Source organism: Aegilops tauschii, chromosome 6 (genome assembly GCF_002575655.3).
Source record: "Aegilops tauschii subsp. strangulata cultivar AL8/78 chromosome 6, Aet v6.0, whole genome shotgun sequence".
NCBI lineage: Eukaryota > Viridiplantae > Streptophyta > Magnoliopsida > Poales > Poaceae > Aegilops > Aegilops tauschii.
The window spans coordinates 128,501,595-128,519,694 of record NC_053040.3 but is presented as its reverse complement, the minus strand read 5'-3'; the positions used below and the strand labels follow the sequence as shown (position 1 = coordinate 128,519,694).

Here is an 18,100-nt window from a genome sequence, read left to right as displayed (position 1 = left end):
TTTCTTGCGATCTCTCTCCCTAGCCACCAATACTTGTTGATTTGCTAGGGATTGAAGGAGGAGACCTAGATCTACACTTCCACCAAAGGAAATTTGATTCCCCCATACTTTATTGTGTGGATTTTGTTACTCTTGGGTGTTTGAGCACTCTAGACGGTTGAGGTCACCTCGGAGCCACATTCCATTGTGGTGAAGCTCCATGGTATCGTTGGGAGCCTCCAATTCGGTTGTGGAGAGAACCCGAACCTTGTTTGTAAAGGTCCGTTTGCCGCCTCCAAGGGCACCACTAGTGGAATAATGGCTTCTTGCATTGTGTGAGGGCATGAGGAGAATATGGTGGCCCTAGTGGCTTCTTGGGGAGCATTGTGCCTCCACACTGCTCCAACGGAGACGTACTTCTTCTCAAAGGGAAGGAACTTCAGTAACACATCCTCGTCTCCACCGACTTCACTTGTGGTTATTTCTTACCTTTACTTTGTGCAAGTTTTACTTGTGTTTTATCTCTAGCTTGCCTTGTAGCTTGTGTTGCGCGCATCATATAGGTTGCCCACCTAGTTGCATATCTAGACAACCTATTTGTTGCAAACCCTAATTTGTTAAGAAAGGCTAAACATTGGTAGTTGCCTATTCACCCCCCCCCCTCTAGTCTACCATATCGATCCTTTCAACGACCTCCACCACCACCGCCACGAGCTACACCATCAGTAGATCGAGGTCTCCCTTGCCTCCCCCAACTCTCTAGAATGCATCTACGACGGAAAAAACCGTAAGAAATCGGCTAGTTTTGTGTACAAATTTGTGTATTTTCAGGTAAGAGGCCAGGCCGAGTGGGGAGCGGGTGACGTGGCGGCCGCGCAGCCGCCGACCGGAGTGGACCGACATTGAAATTGGCTAGATATGTTAAATAAAATATGTCAGGAGGGCCTGCATTGCACCTTTTTTGTAGACCAAAGAGTAGCGAAAAACATTTGTGCTTTGTGAGATTGGAACTCATGACCCCAAAGGCCCTAACCAGCTAACCTAGCATGTGCTTATGCTAAAAAAATAGGTTCATTATTTAATTAAAAAGTTCCACCTCGACTTTTTGCACGAGAATAAGTCAATTTATATACATATGTAAATTGTGCGGAAATCGGGAAGCCACTTCAAGAAAGGAACAGAGGGAAGGAATTAAATGGATTGGGGCTAGCATGGCCGATTGGCTCTAAATAAATAAAATTGTTGGATTTGCACGGATGGTTGCGTCAATATAAATTAAGCGACTTTGTAAGTAAGACCAGATTTCGAGATTGTTTCTATGAGGGGGAGACCTTATAATTAATCAATTAATCCTTCTGAAGTCCATCAATCTTGCGTTAATAATTCATTTTTAAGACTTTCATGAGATAACCATAACAAACGAGGGAGTAGATTTCAACCTGTTGCCGACAGGCGGCACCGTCCGGATATTGTAGTGTTGCATTGATATACCTTTTGATGGACATGTCAATTACTTCTTCCGTTGCAACACACAGGCATGTGTTATAACACAAAAGTAAACAACACAAAAAGTCTGTGTTATAACACAAAAGTAAACAACACAAGAAGTAAATGACTGAAAATAAGCAATTGTGTGGGGGCCAAATGAAACCCGGGGGTGGGGGTGGATCCGGCGGGGTGCGAAATTGGTCAACGCGGCGGCAGAATGGGATGGAGCGGCGATCGATTCAATTGATTCAGTGGAGCGGCGACCAGGCGGAGGGGGCGGTGGCTTCGACAATGGGGCAATGCGATAGTGGTGGCCGGATTCGGCAGAGGCGGCGACGACAATGCGGCAATGCGATAGTGGTGGCCGGATTCGGCAGAGGCGACGACAACAAGGATGAAGTTTCACGCCACGGTTGGATTGTGCGTGGCTGCAGGGTTTGTTTTGCGCCAACCGTGCGGCTACTGTATATTTGCATAACGCGAAGCCAGAATATGTGATTGCCCTAAAATATTTGCAGCACGGTTTAGGGATAGGGCGCCAGAGCACCATTTTTTCGGTCCAAATGCCCTAAAGACAATGTTTTGGCAGCTGACCATATTATACATCATTTGTTGGAGATACTAATAACAAAAGTAGCCTAGCTGCAATTTTTCCCTTTAAAAACAACTGTCGAAATAGAGAAACAAACTAGAATATTGATTTCATATTTGAAAGAGGTTCAACTCATACTATTGTTGCTACATACTCCCTCCGTCCTTCGTCCCAAAATAAGTGACTTAACTTTGGGCTACTGAGGGAGTATTTTATTAGTTAAGTCTATGATAAAACTTTGACCCAGAATTCAAGGGAACTAATACTATGGAGAAAGTAAAATTTAAGTCAGGTGCCTATGTTAACAAAATGGGAATCTTCCATCCGCACTACCAACGATCATGCACAAAAACAGAACCAAAATTCCACACAGCAACATCTGCTTACTAACAATTTTAGCTAAACGGTGTACGAAATAAATTATAACAAAATAAAAGAGCAAAAACATTTCCAACAACTAACACGAAGAATTCACTTGCATACCAAGCATACTATATCTTACGATAACAGGGCATACCTGAATTAAGATAGTTATACGAGTCACGGACACAAACAGCACATAGTTGTTACCCAATATAACTCTGAATACTGGACGACTAACACGGGAACATGAACGCTAAACTGAGAAAACCAAATGCAAAAGGCATTTGTGATGAAGGCTTGCTACTATGAACAACTTTGAGCAGGCAATTGCATGATGGACAAATCAGCAGCAGACACCACACAAATGCGGAAAATCTTGCGCATGGGACTTGGTGAAAGGAGACGACTGGCTAGACCAGCCCCCAGTCCGTATCGATGAAAATGCCACCATTATCATTATCCTGCATTAAGAAGTATGGCATGGTTAGATGGTCATCCCCTGTTAAAAGTCGTGAATTTAACATGAAAGATATAGTAAGTACTACAAGTCCCCAAAATGGCAGATCAGATAAAGATTAAGTAAACAGTGGGAGTGTAAGCTAGATGTATATGTTCAGTGCAATCATGCAGATAATATTAAGTACCTCAGTGTACTGTTAGTGTACTTTCCTATAATAATGTTACAGGAATCAAAAGTACTACTACCAAAATAAAAGGTACATCTTATCTTAAAAGGAATAGAACGCCACACATGCATGTGGGTTCCATATGAAATAAAAAATGCATGTCCGGCTTCAGTGAAGTGCATGCACCACCATAAAAATGATGAGCCAGTGAGAAAATAGTTTGTCAAGATTACTATTTTTTCTAAGCTAGTCAACATTACTATGCAGATGCAAAATAGAAGCAAAATAGATGAAAGTTTGGCATTAAGATATATTCTGCTGAAAATGAAATACAAGAGAGGATCATACCGGCCTGAACATGTCAACAACAATGTCATCCAGACCACCACTGAGCTCCCTTTGCAGCCCACTTGTCCCCACGAGATCATTGTTGTTGTAATTGAGCTGATTACCAACAGCTTGCTGATCAATCTTGCCATCCTGCAGAGAGGGAACACCGCCTGTATTCCCGCCATCCAGAGTCTGCCTCGGCACAACCGAATTGTCAATGCGAAGGTTTGGCAATGAAGTGTTGATGCCTGAGTTGCTGAACGCAAGGTTGCTATTGAGCGCCTCTCTCGAGTTTGTGCTGTTTCCAAAGGTGAATGGCGCTGCACCCTGATTGAATACCATTGGAAGGGTATTGCTAGCTAGTGGTGCTACTTGGTTCTGCATATCATTTCCCAGAGATGTAATCTGATTTGATGGTGGTGCATAGCTAGAGACAGGTTCCATCCTAAGGCCATTCCCATGCAAGCTTGCTTGGGACATGCTGCCGTTCTGACCAAGTTGCTGAATGTTGGACGGAACTGCAGTTTGCCAGGTGTTACTACTTCTTCCAAGATCTGGAAAGTGGGGAGAATCACTAGCGAATGAGCTAAATGAGTCTGTCGAAGACGAATTTATCCGACCAAGGTGTTGCCTGTTGTTTGATTCAAGAGACTGAACTGCCCTATTTGTAGGAGCCAGTGGTGCACCATTTGAAATGTTTGCAAAAGAGTTACCAGAAGTACCAGTACCCATGGTTGACATGTGTGCACCCCTGATAAGGTTACCATTATTGACACCCAAATCGTTCAGGGAAGTGCCCAGATTATTCTGGGCATGGCCAAGGTGAAGTGGCTGCGACTGTGGAGACAGCAACCCATGCATTCCGTATGCAGAAGGGGAGTTCATCCTTGCAACAAGGTTATTTGACTGGGAATGGCTGCTGGTTGGAACTGGTCGGTATCTACCGTACGCGTTGTTGTAGTGCCTAAAGACATCCATTGAATTCATATTGCTGTAAGCAGGGTTCCTTCCTCCAAGTGCAGCAACGAGGTTGGCCTGCCTACTTGCATCCATACTCATCCTTTTCAGATACAGCCGGTACTTCTGAAATTATGATAAAACAGCAAGAATCAATGAATTAGAATGACATTCAAAAACAAAATAGAGGAATGAAGGCTAAGACATGATCAAATCATCAAATGAACAGTTCCATACAGAACTCAACTGATTGAAAGATATGCTGACAGCAATAACTTTCTTCTTTTGGTAATACTAGGAAACAAACATGGCAATATAAGTTATTTAAAAGGAGAACCAAGCGCTAGCTTGGCCAGCTAGAGCTTACGGGTGTAAGCTCGCCCACACACGTTCAATCTGCAGGGAAGGCTCATTTCTATCTAATAACTAACGCACAGTCAAAAGGAGGGACTCTTACCCCTTTAGCCAACGTTTTCATAAGTTACTTAATACTCCCTCCGTCTCATAATGTAAGACGTTTTTTGGTACTAGTGTAGTGTCAAAAAACGTCTTACATTATGGGACGGAGGGAGTACTACTTAATTGGGGGATCATAAGAAAATAACATGTACCATTATACTGCAAATGAAAATGCTCTTTTAATATTCATCAAAATTCAGAAACAAATCCTCTTTCGACTAGAGATTATGACTGGGATATAACAATTAGAAGTTGGGCTCCATAATAATATTTGTACAGACATAAAAAAAATGGTAACACGCATGGATAGAAACTGAACCTGCAGATGACTAGCAACATTCTCCCTGGTGATGTTCTCTACATTCATGAGGTCCAATATCTTCTTTGGAACAGCCTCTGTGTTTATGAACAGAGATATGTTATTGCAGATGACATAATGAACCCAGAAAACAAATAGCTTTTATTAATGATGACGACAACATGAAGTGAGTTCTTACTGTCAATGCCAAGCTGGTTGACAGCAGCAACAAACTTCCGGTGCAGCTCCACAGACCAGACAACCCTTGGCTTCTTCTGGGATGACGAGTCGCCGTTGTCATTACTGTTCTCATCAGAATCGTCACCATCATCTCCATTGTCATCTCTATCCCTCCGTGACTGCCTCTTGTTGCGGTTAGCACCACCATTCTCACCTTCAGCATTCGGCCCCTTCTGACCAGCATCATCATTGTCACTACCACGGTTCTTGGTATTCCGCCTAATCACATGTTGCCATATTGTCTTCAGCTGCTCAAGACGCACCGGCTTTAGCAGGTAGTCACATGCTCCATGAGTTATGCCCTTCATGACTGTCTGCGTCTCCCCATTTGCAGACAACACTGCATGACAGATAGTCATTGATCAGTTCCAGAATAAACGACAAAAAGTTAAAATGCATGACATTATTCACACTTTGTTCATATGATCAGACGCTAACACATATGAAACACTAACTAGGAAACAATTGACCTTTTAGGAAAAATTAATAGCCATTCATTATAGTAGCAGGCCTTCTGTCCTTTCTCATTTCTTCTCCAGTTGTTACACGTGAAGCGCAATAACATGACACAGCCACCGCTCTCAGTTGATACAACGAGTGGTAGAGCAGGTAATCAATTATGCAATATGATCACAGTAATGAACATATATCTAACAAAAGTAGCAGTAGCACATCGAAGAACTATCTGCAATATATTGGAACTGGGAATCTTTCATTGGTTCCCTGACCCATGCACCAAGCTATGAGTAGCCTCAAACAGATCTGAACCACACAAATGAACGAAGACTTTTCATCTTCCTTCCCTAACAAAACTAGCAGTAGCACATCAAAGAACTATCTGCGATGTTTGTAGGTTAGCAGACATAATTCATCTCCAAAGTTCTGGAGCACCAAATGACATGAAATGAAACAAGTAGATTCACTCGACAATCATTTCCCAGCAGTGGTATCTTTTAGAGCATCGGCTACAAAGAGCGGCAGAGGATTAAGCAAGTTAGCCTTACTAATGACTGGGAGGTCCATCTCCAGACCGACAAGCTCGAGGAGCTTGAAACCATCCATGTCCGGCATGTGGACATCGCTGATGACGAGGTCAAACTGGTCCTTGTTCTCCCTGAGCATCCTGAGGGCGGTGGCTGCCTGCCCAGTGGTTGTAACTGCAACATCACAGCAGATCGAATCCAAACACATTAGCAAACCACCATAACAACACATTGCACACACATAAATCTAGGTTTCGGAAGAATCATCAACGAGAAGAAGAGGGCCGCACAAGATGAAAGGGGTGAAAGAAAATCCAAGGAAAATTTCCATCAAAAAAACATCAGCAGTTGTCACCGTGGAAATCTAAAACTAAAACCACGAGAAGAGACGTGCATGGGAGATTGTCCGATCTTGCATAGGTATTTGGACGGAAAAACGCAGATTCCAAAGCAAGGTGATTCCCAATAAAGCGGCTACGCGAAAGAAAAAAAAAAGGAAGATGAGAAATCGGCAAACACAATAATGACAGAAATCCAATCATAAATTGACATTACACAGCGCCCTGCAAAAAAGAGAAACTCAGATTTCTCTTTTTTGCTTCTTGATGTATGTTTTGAATTTTGATCTGAATTTTTTAGGGATTATCTTAATATGTGCTGTGAACATGCATGATTTTTTTCAGATTTTTTCGCAATGTTTAAATTTGAATTTGGGCACATGCAAAGGTGCATGTCACCTGATACCTGTCCGCGAAAAATAGACCGACAGGCCAAGTGAAAAATAGGGAGCGTGAATAAATCGCAGAAAACCAGCGGTGTAAATGCAAAACTCGGACGCCAAATCTCGCGAATAGCACGCGCATCAAGCAAACAAGCGATTAAATCTAAGGGAAAAATACACTGTGGTCGAACAGCACGGAACCGGACGGGTCTGTGCTTGAGACTTCGAGAGCGGTACAGATTCATCTCCTCCTACTAGCCCTGGACCACGCTGGAGGGAGGGAGGGAGGATGCATGTTGGCGACAGCTATTCCCGTACCATGGTAGTCGCAGCGGCGCAGGAGGTTCTCGAGGACCTTGAGGCAGGTGGGGTCGTCGTCGACGGCGAGTACGCGCATGCCCACCGGGAACTTGTCCTTGCCGCCGCCGCCGTCCCCCCCGCCGCTGACCCTCCCCTCCACGGTCATCTTCCTCCGCAAGTCCTACACGGCACGGCCGGATCACCTAATGCCCCGGCGAACGGCGCGGGGACGGGCGTCGCTGGATCCTGGAAATCCAAGCGGCGAGCGGCGGCGGGGAAAGGCGTGGCGGGCAGATAAAGCCAGGCAGCCGGCCAGCAGGGTCAAAGCAGGGGAGAGGGGAGGCAGGGAGCAGGGAGAGGGTGGGAGGGAGAGAGAGAGGACGCGAGCGTGGACGCAATAATAAGAGGGAGGGGGTGGGGGCGAATGGGATCGATCAATGGGAAGGAATTCATGCAGTGCAAAGATGGTAACCTTTTCTTTTCTCCCCCCTCCCCCTCGTTTCCCTTTTACGCCTCACCCCTCATTCATGCGGCCATGCCATTTATTCGTACTACCCCATCCATCGCAACGGGACGCATTTTTTTCCCTGTTTCCTTTTCCGCTCGCTCGCTGCGCCCGTGCGGCCGGCCAGTTCCCGATCGCCTTTCGGCAAATTTGACAAATTTAACCTATAGTTGAAATCAAATCATAAAATGAACTGTCCGTGAAACTATTTCACGTGGCTGACCCTTGGCGCCTAACTCTCAGGCACTGCACTAGTGCAACGACCAGGAGCTAGGCGCCGCACTAGTGCAACGCCCAGGAGCCAGGCGCTACACTGTGAAGCTCTCAGGCGCTGCACGCTGACTTGGGCTCATATGGGTGCGACGCTGGCCGTGTAGCGTCTATCTATGAGGCGTTGCATAGTAGGATGTAGCGTCGGCGTGGCAGGCGCTACACAAAAGGGTCAGGGGAGTGAAATAGTTTCGCAATCAGTTCATTTTGTGAAATGATTTCGTCCCGAGATCAAAATTGTCAAATTTGCCTCGCCTTTCGGGCTTGCCATATCCGATGCCCCGTGCACGTCCGTAACTACGAGCTTGCCGAGTTTGACATGCTCCGTCAAATCGTTAATCATCAGACACAAAAACTTGCACCCCAAAAAAATGCGTCGTGGCGTGCGTTTGTTGGACGGAATGGTGGCGCCATTGGCCCAACAACTGCTTGGGGGCAGGGACAGCAATGGTTTTGGCGCTGATCTCTTTAACTAATGTTTCAGAGGCTTCTTTTTTTCTAAAAAAAATTGCCTGATGACGGTCTGATGCCGATTTGGGTCGAGCTGGCCGGGGCACAGCGAGCGTTCCCGCTCCATGGGGCTGATTAAACTACGCACATGATAAGATTAGTGATGCACGACAGCTTAGCCATTACTACATCCATCTCTATTATCTCCGTTTGTTTAGTGCATTTCTTTGATCCAACCAGCACGGCAGATTCACAGATCTATACTCTCTCTCCTTTCCTTGAAGTAAAGTATTTTTGCCACTATTCCAATCAAGGAATTTTCTCACTCAATGGCCCAATGATTTCAATATGTTTAATCATTTCATGTAGGTTATCCTTTTTGTTTGCGAACATTTCCGTTGGGTTATCTTCGTTTTAGAAGGAAGAAGGTGCGAGAAACGTCCGGCTTTAAATGAATAAAGCCTCGGCAACGGGCGGGAACAGAGTATCTTACAAAAAATATAAGCACAAGTTCGATTTAGTGCAAGTCGCACTTTCCCAAGTGATTGGATCGTCGTTTTCCAGCCCTAAACCCTCGTAGAACTTACTCCTATAAAGGAAACGGTTTGCCTTTAGTTATGCGATTGGTTTGTCGTTTTGGAGTGGCATTCTTTACATTGTTTCTTCCAAATATACTGGGATTTCGTCGGTTTTGGAAACACTGATCGACCCATCATTTTCCGATCCCCAGTATTCCTATCCCCCTGGTATTCATCTCTCCGTCGATCGACTAAGGTGGCCATGAGCGGACGCGCCACCATACGGATTTTGTCGAAGCCATAGGGATCATGGGATTGGCAAGGCGCTTGACTCTCTCACGGGTCCCTGGTGCGTGCGCTGCCCCGCTGCTTGGCAGTGCTCGGCTAGAGCTCCCGTTGGTCAACCAGTAGACATTGCGACGAGCAAGTAGACTATGCTATTTGTCAGGTGGAGGGCGCGGGCTCGAGCAATTGCAAGACGAGTTATTCAAACCACTAGCCGTCGAAGACACGAGGAAGACGGCGACGGGGCAATGAGGCCGACGATCTCCCTGCTGCTTGCGATGGTCCTGCACCCGGCCTAGTTCGATAGAGGCGACGACATGGTGGGTTTGAGAGCGCATAGGACGGCATGCATCCGGCAAGAAGCCACACTCTTGCACTGGAGCAACCCATATCCGTCGTGAGATCAGCACGAGGATTGTGCGGCGTTGGGATGGATAAGGAATTATGGGTGGAGGAGTGTGCAGGGAGGCAGATGTGTGTGCCGCGTGCTAGAAGTGAGGTGGAGATGTGCAGCGGCATGCTAAAGAGGAGACAACAGTGGGGATCGAGCCGAGAGTGGTGGATGTGTTGATGGCGATGAATGGGCTGCTTTGTCGAACATGTATTCCAAGTTTCCAACCCCTTCTAAAATACCAACTTTTTCGATGGGATAGTAAAATACACCTTTACGTTATTTCCGAGCTTATGAGCTTTACATGGCTCCCAGACGGAGCCTTAGACTTAAGAAAATTCTAAATGGATTAGGATTATCAAAACCACTACATTCGTCCCTCCACCACCCCACACACACGCACTTGTTATGTAGAAAAGTTAGTGAATTCCATGAATTCGTCTTAACATTATATTAGGAGATGTGCTCGTGTGAATGTGAGCGCATGATGTGCATGTATTGTGTTGTGAGTGTAATAAAACTTTACTACCTTACAGTGATATGGTTAGAATTTGCGTGTTCTCAAACCAACGTTGATCTAACACGATTTGGCCCATGGGATCGCCCAAGTCGTTCATACGTTAATAGCAATTGTACTAGTATCTTATGTTAATTTTATCTGCACATGAAATGGCTGCTGTTTTTGGTACTGGCCGATCAAGTGCTTGCCCGGCCAGTATATTATTGGTTCACACCCTGTGTTTGTACTTGCGATAATGTACTTTTCCTCCCATTTTATATGCGGAATTATTCTGTGGCAATACTCTAAGGTATCAACTTGCCCTCGCGGAATCTCGTGGACACAGAGCGCTGCAGGTTCTTTTACAAGTTTTAAAAAATAGCCTGGATCATAAAAGAAATCGGGTGTCATTGTCAGGGCAATGAGCAATGCGCCAGCTAGACCAGGATTTTTTTTTCTTTTATTGAGAATCGCTCGAATGGGACTCCAGAACGTGCGAATTGTGTGTACTACTGCTGTGCGTGAGAACAAGTCGTACGTGAGATCAAGGTGACATAACGAGTACGTAGCAAGGACAAATAATACACGGAAAAGACAGCGTGCAATACAATTGAAGCTGTTTAATGCAGTGAATTACTGGAAAATATTCTGTAATGAGGGACTACAATTAATAGCACGGAGCTGTTTAATGCAGTATATTTACTGGAAATATTTTGTAATAAGGCGTTTCTATAGGTTTTTGATTTCTCGTATAGCTGTATGTATAAATTACATAGTATTTATTGAGAATATATTCCATTTACTGCCTTGCATTAATAGTACGAAATAGGCAGAAGCAGGCTTCACCAGCAGTGCCCTGGCTACAATAATCCAAGGTATATTTTAAGGACCCCCACTAACCCAACATATCCAGCCCTATATGCAAAGGCCAAAATATCAATGGCCAGTGTGATCTGCCAACCGAGAAAGCTCCCTCACATCACGCATTTGAGTTTTTTACGTGTGTGTGTGTCTCTGTGTGTTCTCGTTTATTTGTTTTATCTTCCGCGTGCATGGACCACACATCTCGATCGCCTTTCCGCTGAATGGTAGAGACCGAACCCCTCCATGCATCCTAATCCTAGAGGCCAACGTCACATCTAACACTAACCCATATATTTGTCCTGATGTAGTATCATGCACATGGACATAGCTGGGGTCCCTCTCTCTCATATTCCAAGTGGCATCAGGTCTCTTCTGTGTGCCCTCCACTTCCAACATCAACAGGGTATGTGCGGTGATGAGAAAGATAATGTGCACTTCAACAAAAACTAGAAAACTAAAATTATGATGTGCCTCTGTTTCTCCGTCGGTATGTCTACATCGTGAAAAACTATCTTCTTTTTATGAGTTTGAACGTACACACATATATATCGAAATCCCTTGGAGAAACTATATGTGCTTCCTCTGGGCCGGATGGAAACATAAGTTGGACACGGGTTCTTACTTCTTATGTCTTTATCGGAAAATATTTTTTTAGATTCATCATTGAATGAAGTTTCTCATATATATTTTTGTGGCATATTATGTACGTTTCACCATGCCAGAATTATATTCCCGTCCGGAGGGACATCGTTTCTCCGCATAAACCGTGTATAATTGCTTGGTGGACATGGGTCAGGCTAAGAATATGGCCAATCATATGAAGCAACTGTAATATATATAATTAAACCAAATCAAAGAGAATGGGAGCTCACCGAGGGCTTTTGACGATGCACCTCACCCATGAATTTGGGTGCCCAAGAGAGGAGTGTGGAGGAGAACGCGGGGAAGGAGTCATAAACAATGATTGTTGCCGACCTCTGGTGGAAGAACATGGGCACGAACAGGCTCAGACATGCGGTGGGGCGGAGCTCAGACATCGAAGGGTGGGAAGGAACTCACTGCAGGGGGCGGCGGCGGAGTTGGGGTATCGAACAGCGGGGAGGACCTCGCAAAGGGGCGGCGCAACTCTCAGCTTGGGCAGAGATGCACAAACAGACAACAAGAGGGGCGGCCATCGGAGCTTTGGCTCAAGAACACCTTCCTCCATCATGATGACAGTAGATCGGTTGTCCTTGCACAACCATAGTTGGAGGAGGAGGGCGGGATCAATCTCCCGTAGCGTAGAGTGGTGGCGGCGCAAAGAGGAATCAGGGGAGATCGAGTGGAACATGGGCGTGTAGGATGCGAGGTAATATAGGGAAACAGTGATTGGGGTTCGCTAGTGATATGACGAGAATACCCCTCTACCGGGGAGGAAATCATGGGGTGCCGCCACAGGGTTGTCCCATGTGATCCAGGTCGTCCATAGCATGATCCGCAACCGAAAATCTCAAAGCTCTAAGAATCGCTCTTATTCATCACCTATTAAGAATTAGAGATATGAGGAGGCACTTCTCCTATCTCGAGTCGATCACCTTTTGTTGGTCTAAGGGTTTATCTTCCATTTTGACATCGACCAGCATCTTAGTGCCCCTACCATTATTTTGACAACAAAAAATAGCATGTATAGGTATTCCTAAAACTCAATGATTTGTGTAGGCTCATATTAATGGTAATGGTTGGTTAATTAATGCCCACATTTTGCCACGATTATCTATAATGGCAAAAAATGTGTGGCTAACAAAATGATCATTGCCAGCGTGGCAAAAGTTGACAAGAATAAGCCTATAGGCAAGGTGGACCATATTACTAACATGTATATTATCATATTATGGCAAGCCGTGGTGGGGTGGAAATGCACCAAATATATATTAATTAAAAACTATATCATGGGGAAGAGCATGTAGGAGATATGCTCTAGAGGCAGTAATAACAGTTATTTTGTATCTCCAAGTTTGTAATGAATGTTTATGATCCATGCTATAACTGCAATGATTCTCGAGTCTACAATATCCACGAGGCTCGGAGGGAACTCATATGCACGTGTGGTATAATAAACGGTAAAATATATTCCTAGTCTTGCCTCTAAGACTAGCTCAAGTATTGCATGATGATCCTGTTTTCCTGATCATGGGCATGACTATGCCGGCAATTTTGAGGGCACAATGTTGGTAGAACGCTTGTGTTGAATCAACCCGGATTGATGTTATGCTATGAGATACCTTCGTCACAAGTTTATGGTTAATATCATTGAGATAGTTAATGTTTGCATAATTCCTTAGACCATGAGAGTATCAAGTTCCTTCGTGCTTGCTTCGTGAACTTTGGGGTTTGTTAAACGTCATCCGTAACTGGGTGGCTATTACGGCAGCTTTCGGGTTCACGGAAAAGTATAGGAAGTAACAAGATAGCTCAAGATTGGGATTTGCTCCTCCGACGATGGAGAGATATACTCGGGCCCTCTCGGTGTAACGGTATCCATCATCGTCTGGCCAGACACATTGTGATTTGATCACTGGGATGCCGGAACACGGAAACGAGAAAAGAGAACAAAACCGGTAACGAGGTAACTTGCATGCTGGACAAATTGTTGATCCACAGGAATGCAATAAATCTCACCTCGGGTGTTTGTGACATATCGCGAAGCAAAAGGAATAGCTCACTGCAACTGGAGGTTCACTCGAATATTTATTCGTGTGGGTATAGGGGTCAATATGGGTGTCCACGGCTCCGATGTTGATCATTGATCGGAAGGGGTTCCGGGTCATGTCTATACTTCACCGAACCTATAGGGTCACACGCTTAAGGGTCATCTATCTGCTGAATACTATACAGGGGGTATGAGAGAAAATCACCGAAAAAGTTTTGGACACCGGAAAGGTTCCGGACAACAGAATCGTACCGCAGAGAGAGGTCATTGGATAAGTTTCGATGGTACCGAAAAGTTGTTTCAGGATATACCATTAAGTCAGATTGGTTTCGGCAAATGCCTGATAATTCTTGGAGGGTGACAGAATTATTCTGGAAGCTTTTTGGAATTTTCTGAGATAAAAACCGGAAATGTTCCGGAGCTGCCGGAGCCACTTCAGATGCGTTTCGCAGATGAAAATCACTAAAACCGAATTGTTTCGGAACGCGTTGAAAATTATTTTAGTGGGTACTGGAAATGTTCTAAGCCCACATAAATATTTTCAGTTCGAACGGACGCTGAAAAATGTCGTCGTGAATAGTGAAAGTGCTTTTTGGGATTATTTTGGAGAGCCACCTTTTTGACTTGGTCAAAGTTCTAGAAGGAAGTGGCTTACAAGGGAAGGAACCCCATTTGGGGGGGGGGGGGCCTAGGGGTGGCCGGCCATGGGTGGTGGAGCTCCACATGGCATCCCATTTTGTCCTTAACACCCTCATGTGTGACCTAATGCATGGGTTTTTTTGGTAATTTGTGGAGGCACGCTACCCCTTGGTTTTCCTATAAATAGAGGAGGTGAGGGCTGCCATCTCTTCATCCCTTGCTCTCATACACATGCCATGCATTATCTGGCTTCTTCTCTCCCTCCCACGAAAAGAGTTTCGTAGAGCCGTAAGGCTGTCTGGGTTCCGGCAGGAACTAGTTCTGGACGGCGAAGCCCTGCCGGATAGCTGACACCGTAGAGAGATTGTAGTTTCGATCTTTTGCCCGAGGGGCTGTTCGAGTGTCCTCCCGAAGGGCTGTCCGAGTCTCCGTCCGAGTTTCGAGGGTCCTCCCGAAGGGCTGTCCGCGACATTGTCCGGGGGACTGTCCGACCGCCTCCCGAAGGGCTGTCCGGAGAGGGAGTACATCCTCGCGGTTGGGAGGTTGTAAATCCTAGCTGCGGGGATCTGCACCGACGATCTACACCGACTCTTCTTCCGCTGCGCTTCGAGTCGGTACGGATCAGATCAAACCTTGTATGCAGTCTCCATAGTGGTCCTGGGCGTGCTCGCTATACCGAAAATTTTCGTTTTCTGTCGCGTTCCCTTACAGTGGCATCAAGAGCCGTGCTATGCGTAGATGCAGGTTACGATCTAGAATACATGGAGATGTATGGGTATTGCATAATATAATTTTGGAGTAGATGAGATCTATTGCTGAAAATTATTTATGCGGGTGACAGATGAAATCTGTTACCCGACGTTCTTGTTGCTTCCCTAGAATTTGCGTTTGCTCAATCTCGAGACAGCATGGTGGAATTTGACAAAGTTCTGGCAATCCGTGATCCTGATTGATCATGGAAGTGCTATCAGTTCTTTGGGTTCTGCCATAGTCAAAAGAAAGATGAAATTCGCAGATGAAAGGGCATTGCAGATATGATCTGCACGGGGGTCATGCATATGACGAAGTTTAGTATGGGGCTCGAGATTTAATTATCTCGTGTTTCATACACCCCGAGATGTTAATCTAGCAACTTGAATAATCATACTTGATGATAAAACGTTGGTAGCTGCGGTTTAAGTCAAAACCTTAGAAGCCACGTAAAATAAAATTTTGCATAAACCGATTAGAGGCGTCTAACTTGGTTTTGCAGGATGTGCATGTGATGTGGTATAGCAATGCTCATATTCAATTTGATTATGTATGAGATGACTATATGATGTAACTAACATGACCTGCGTGTCATGATTCTGCATGATGGCTGGAGCCATATGATTGCACTTTAATGACCTGCGTGTCAACCTTAAGTAATGCACTTATTTTATTAGCTATAGAGATAGCAATATTATCTGGTGCATCGACAAGGTGGTGGCAATCTTCGCGAAGGTGAACACCGACGCAAATGCCGAAGATGAAGAATTGAAAGACTTCTCCGTCAGAAAGGGCTATACCATATCATGCTAATTATGAATTGCCTCAGATGTTTATCCCCTATGATGCACCCTTCTTGATTGCGCGGTAGTCGCTTTTATTAGGGTGATCTCTCACTTAAAGATATCAAGTAGATAGTGTTCTCCCAAGTGTAGCACCGTCACGACACCTGTCTTTTCGGGGTGCGCCGTGTCACACGGGTACGAACGATTAGAGAAGTGTGAGGCGGGTGAGTTGAGACCTCGCAGCGAGATCACTTGGTTGTCTTGACGTTCAGGCATGACCGTCATGAGCTCGAAACACACGCATCGAAAGATGAACAAGAGTCACATAGTGATGTGATTGGCAAGTTGGCCTACCGGTTAAGATTTTCGTCATCAGTGGTGTTACACCAATGGCGAACAATCAAGACACGGATCTTGAATCACTCATAATCAATTTTGAGAGATATTGATTTGAGTGGGAGTGCATTTTAGAATAAAATGTTTATTCACTAGTGCAAATTTCATTATAAACAAAGTCTAAGTGAAACTTGTGTTTTCGTTGTAGATCAAATGGCTCACAACACCGCGTTCAACTTAGGCCCGATGTTAGAGAAAGAGAAGTTAGCTACGACTGGAAACAACTATGCGGACTGGGTCCGTAACCTGAGGATTGTCCTCAGGAGCGCTAAGAAATTGTACGTGCTTGAAACTGCTCTTCCAGCTAAACCGGCGGCAGATGCACCGGTAGATGAACAAAATGTCTGGGCCACTAAGGATGATGATCACAACTTAGTGCAGTGCCTCATGCTAGCTTGCATGAGTCCAGGGCTTCAAAAACGTTTTGAATTCCATAAAGCCCGTGATATGATCCGGGAATTGGATGCTCTATACAAGGAAACCGCAAAGTCTGAACGATATGATATCATGAAGGCTTTGATGGATTGCAAGATGGCTGAGGGTAGTTCAGTTGGCGAACACGTGGTCAAAATGATTGGCTATTCTGAAAGGCTTAAAGCCCTAGAATTTCCACTTCCACCTGGCCATATGATGGACATGTTGCTTTCTTCACTCCCCCTGTCTTACGACGGTTTTGTCATGAACTACAACATGACAGGGATGGAGAAGACGCCGGAAGAGGTGCTCGCCATGCTGAAAACTACAGAAGGAGGACTGCGGAAAAATCGCAAGCAAGTGTTGCTTGTGAATAAAATCGCCAGTTTCAAAAAGAAGAAAGGCAAGCCAAAGAAGGGCAAGGGCACCGGTAAGACCGGCTCCCAAAGCAACTCTAAGGGCGGAGCCAAGAATGAAACTGAGTGCTTCTACTGCAAGGGAACAGGACACTGGAAGAGAAACTGCAAGAAGTATCTGGAAGATAAGAAGACCGGGAAAACCGGAAAAGGTATAATTGTTATACAAGTTAATGTCATTGACGTTTTGCTTGCTAGCGAAAACTCTAAGTCTTGGGTATTTGATACCGGATCGGTTGCTCACATTTGCAACTCGATACAGGGACTTCAGAAGGTGCGCAAGCTAGCAAAGAATGAAGTCGTGATGCGCGTCGGGAACGGCGCTGGGATCGCCGCTCAAGCCGTCGGCATTATGCCTCTACGTCTCCCTTCAGGATTTATCTTAGAACTAAGTAACTGTTATTTTGTTCCACTGTTGTGTAGAAACATTATCTCCGGATCATGTTTGGTACACGATGGGTATTCGTACAAGTCTGAGAACAATGGTTGTTCACTTTATTGTAAGGATATGTTTTATGGATTTGCACCCATTGTTGGGGGCCTTTTCATACTAAATCCTGAATGTGGAAATGATGTCTTTAACGTGAATGCTAAACACCTTAAGAAGGCTGATACCACCACCACTTTCATGTAGCACTGTCGCCTTGGCCACATCGGTAAGAAACGCATGCAAAGACTCCATAAAGATGGAGTTTTACCGTCCCTTGATTTTGAATCATTTGACACATGTGAAGCTTGCCTGACGGGGAAAATGACCAAGACGCCGTTCACGGGTCATCCTGAACGGGCGGGTGAATTATTGGAAATAATACATAGTGATGTATGTGGTCCAATGAACACAGGCGCACGGGGTGGATATTTTTACTTCGTGACTTTTACTGATGATTTGAGTA

General features: G+C 45.1%; 2 protein-coding genes across 2 annotated transcripts; one reads left to right on the top strand and one right to left on the bottom strand.

The window, feature by feature from the left end:
- Positions 1–2,517: 2,517 nt before the first annotated feature.
- On the bottom strand, positions 2,518–7,903 carry LOC109743589 (two-component response regulator ORR24). The gene is made up of 6 exons (XM_020302716.4): positions 7,355–7,903; positions 6,337–6,489; positions 5,292–5,672; positions 5,114–5,190; positions 3,397–4,461; positions 2,518–2,883 (listed from the first exon to the last, which is right to left on the bottom strand). Exons 1-6 carry the CDS (start codon positions 7,500–7,502, stop codon positions 2,833–2,835), a joined length of 1,875 nt encoding a protein of 624 aa, XP_020158305.1. The 5' UTR covers positions 7,503–7,903; the 3' UTR covers positions 2,518–2,832.
- Positions 7,904–16,312: 8,409 nt separating this feature from the next.
- LOC141025343 (uncharacterized) lies at positions 16,313–17,831 on the top strand. Its single transcript, XM_073500647.1, has 2 exons — positions 16,313–17,359; positions 17,470–17,831. Exons 1-2 carry the CDS (start codon positions 16,531–16,533, stop codon positions 17,502–17,504), a joined length of 864 nt encoding a protein of 287 aa, XP_073356748.1. The 5' UTR covers positions 16,313–16,530; the 3' UTR covers positions 17,505–17,831.
- Positions 17,832–18,100: the final 269 nt, after the last annotated feature.

Bases quoted from the DNA above. Each gene is read 5' to 3' on its own strand.
- LOC109743589 (XM_020302716.4), bottom strand. From the start codon at position 7,502: ATGACCGTGGAGGGGAGGGTCAGCGGCGGGGGGGACGGCGGCGGCGGC. The intron at 5,673-6,336 runs GTAAGGCTAACT...TCTGTCATGCAG, and splicing joins GATGGACCTCCCAGTCATTA to TGTTGTCTGCAAATGGGGAG. The intron at 4,462-5,113 runs GTTCAGTTTCTA...TCATAATTTCAG, and splicing joins ATGTTGCTAGTCATCTGCAG to AAGTACCGGCTGTATCTGAA.
- LOC141025343 (XM_073500647.1), top strand. From the start codon at position 16,531: ATGGCTCACAACACCGCGTTCAACTTAGGCCCGATGTTAGAGAAAGAG. The intron at 17,360-17,469 runs GTATAATTGTTA...AACTCGATACAG, and splicing joins GACCGGGAAAACCGGAAAAG to GGACTTCAGAAGGTGCGCAA.